The sequence below is a fragment of the Zerene cesonia genome, unplaced genomic scaffold (genome assembly GCF_012273895.1).
Source record: "Zerene cesonia ecotype Mississippi unplaced genomic scaffold, Zerene_cesonia_1.1 Zces_u006, whole genome shotgun sequence".
Classification (NCBI taxonomy): domain Eukaryota; kingdom Metazoa; phylum Arthropoda; class Insecta; order Lepidoptera; family Pieridae; genus Zerene; species Zerene cesonia.
The window spans coordinates 1,395,280-1,396,511 of NW_024045136.1; the positions used below are offsets into that span (position 1 = coordinate 1,395,280).

The following is a 1,232-nucleotide window of genomic DNA, read 5'->3' on the forward strand; positions in this document are numbered from 1 at the left end:
TCCCAACACACCTGTCCCGGTTCTTCGTGAGCAGGTTCCTCTCGACGCCGGCCATCAGCTGGTCGAAGCAGTGCGCGAGGTGGTGCTGCCGGTGGCGCGGCTGCTGCGCGATCAGCTCCGAGCGGAGCGCGGTGAACTGCTCCTCGTTCAGCAGTATCAGCCCGAGCAGCGGCCGCGACATCGACCACTGGTTGCATCGCTCCTCGAACATTATCACGTTCACCACCTGGCACACGGAAAAGGGGGGAGGGGGGGATACTTATTATTTTCTTGTGTTTGATTTCACGCGTGTATTATACATATAGAAATTAGAAAGGTGGAGCGATAGTCTCCCCGTGACCACGCTAGCTGTAAAGTGTTCGAAACGTCGGGTCAATAATATAGTGAATAAATCGCGTTTAAAATCCGTTAAAAAGTTTTTAATTTCTAACGGGGGTTACTTAATCGATTCATTTGCGGGTCAATGCGGTGTCTACGGGTGCCTGAGAGGGGATTTTGAGATTTAGGGTTTTCCCCAAGAGAGGATCTCGAGCGCGTCAGATTATTACAAGGGAAGGTGCCATAGCTATTGCTCAGTACATACAGAAAGTATGAGCAGTTAATATTAGTGGGTTAGGTCATAGGAGCCGTAGGAAATTAAAACATATCGATAATTCTCTACGTTCAAATCGTCAGATTAGCGAAATTTCGATTTTTTATGTGGTAATTAACCCCTAATATCTTTTACTGGCGCGCTCGAATCAATTTTTTTTTTACCCTTTCTTCATACCATCTAAATCGTAAGATAAATGTATATATTTTATTTCAGTGATATGCTACAGCATTCAAAATAACATAATCTAACGCGCTTGAGTATTTTCATGTTCTTTTTACAATAAAAAAAAAAAACAAAAACCGTTTCTCCACCGCTAACATTTAAAACATTATAGGACTTTTTTCTTGCTATCGTCTAATCTACGCATTCCAGTAGGTTTCCGAGACGCTCGAGTAAATACACATTTAGCGTCTTGGCCTCCCCTACTATAAGTTTCATCAATGGGCTTAGACTCTCATACACTGAGTGGATCACCTCTCATTTTAGGTTAAAAATTGGGTTAATGATAAAAATTGTTGTTTCTTGTCAAAAAATTATTATTTTCTTTCGTCTTCTTTCATTCAACCTCATCCCCACATACATCGCACGCACGCCCGCATGCACGCACGCACGCACGCACGCACGCACGCACGCACGC

The 1,232-nt window shown here is 43.7% G+C and overlaps 1 protein-coding gene across 1 annotated transcript in view; it reads right to left on the reverse strand.

The window, feature by feature from the left end:
- The window catches only part of LOC119838892 (exportin-7), a 30,134-nt gene that overhangs the window by 2,700 nt on the left and 26,202 nt on the right, over nucleotides 1-1,232 (reverse strand). The window contains exons 23-24 of the mRNA XM_038365036.1: nucleotides 757-772; nucleotides 12-226 (exon numbers count right to left, since the gene is read on the reverse strand). Of these exons, the coding sequence (XP_038220964.1) occupies nucleotides 12-226; nucleotides 757-772 (231 nt within the window). The remainder of the gene's footprint in view (nucleotides 1-11; nucleotides 227-756; nucleotides 773-1,232) is intronic.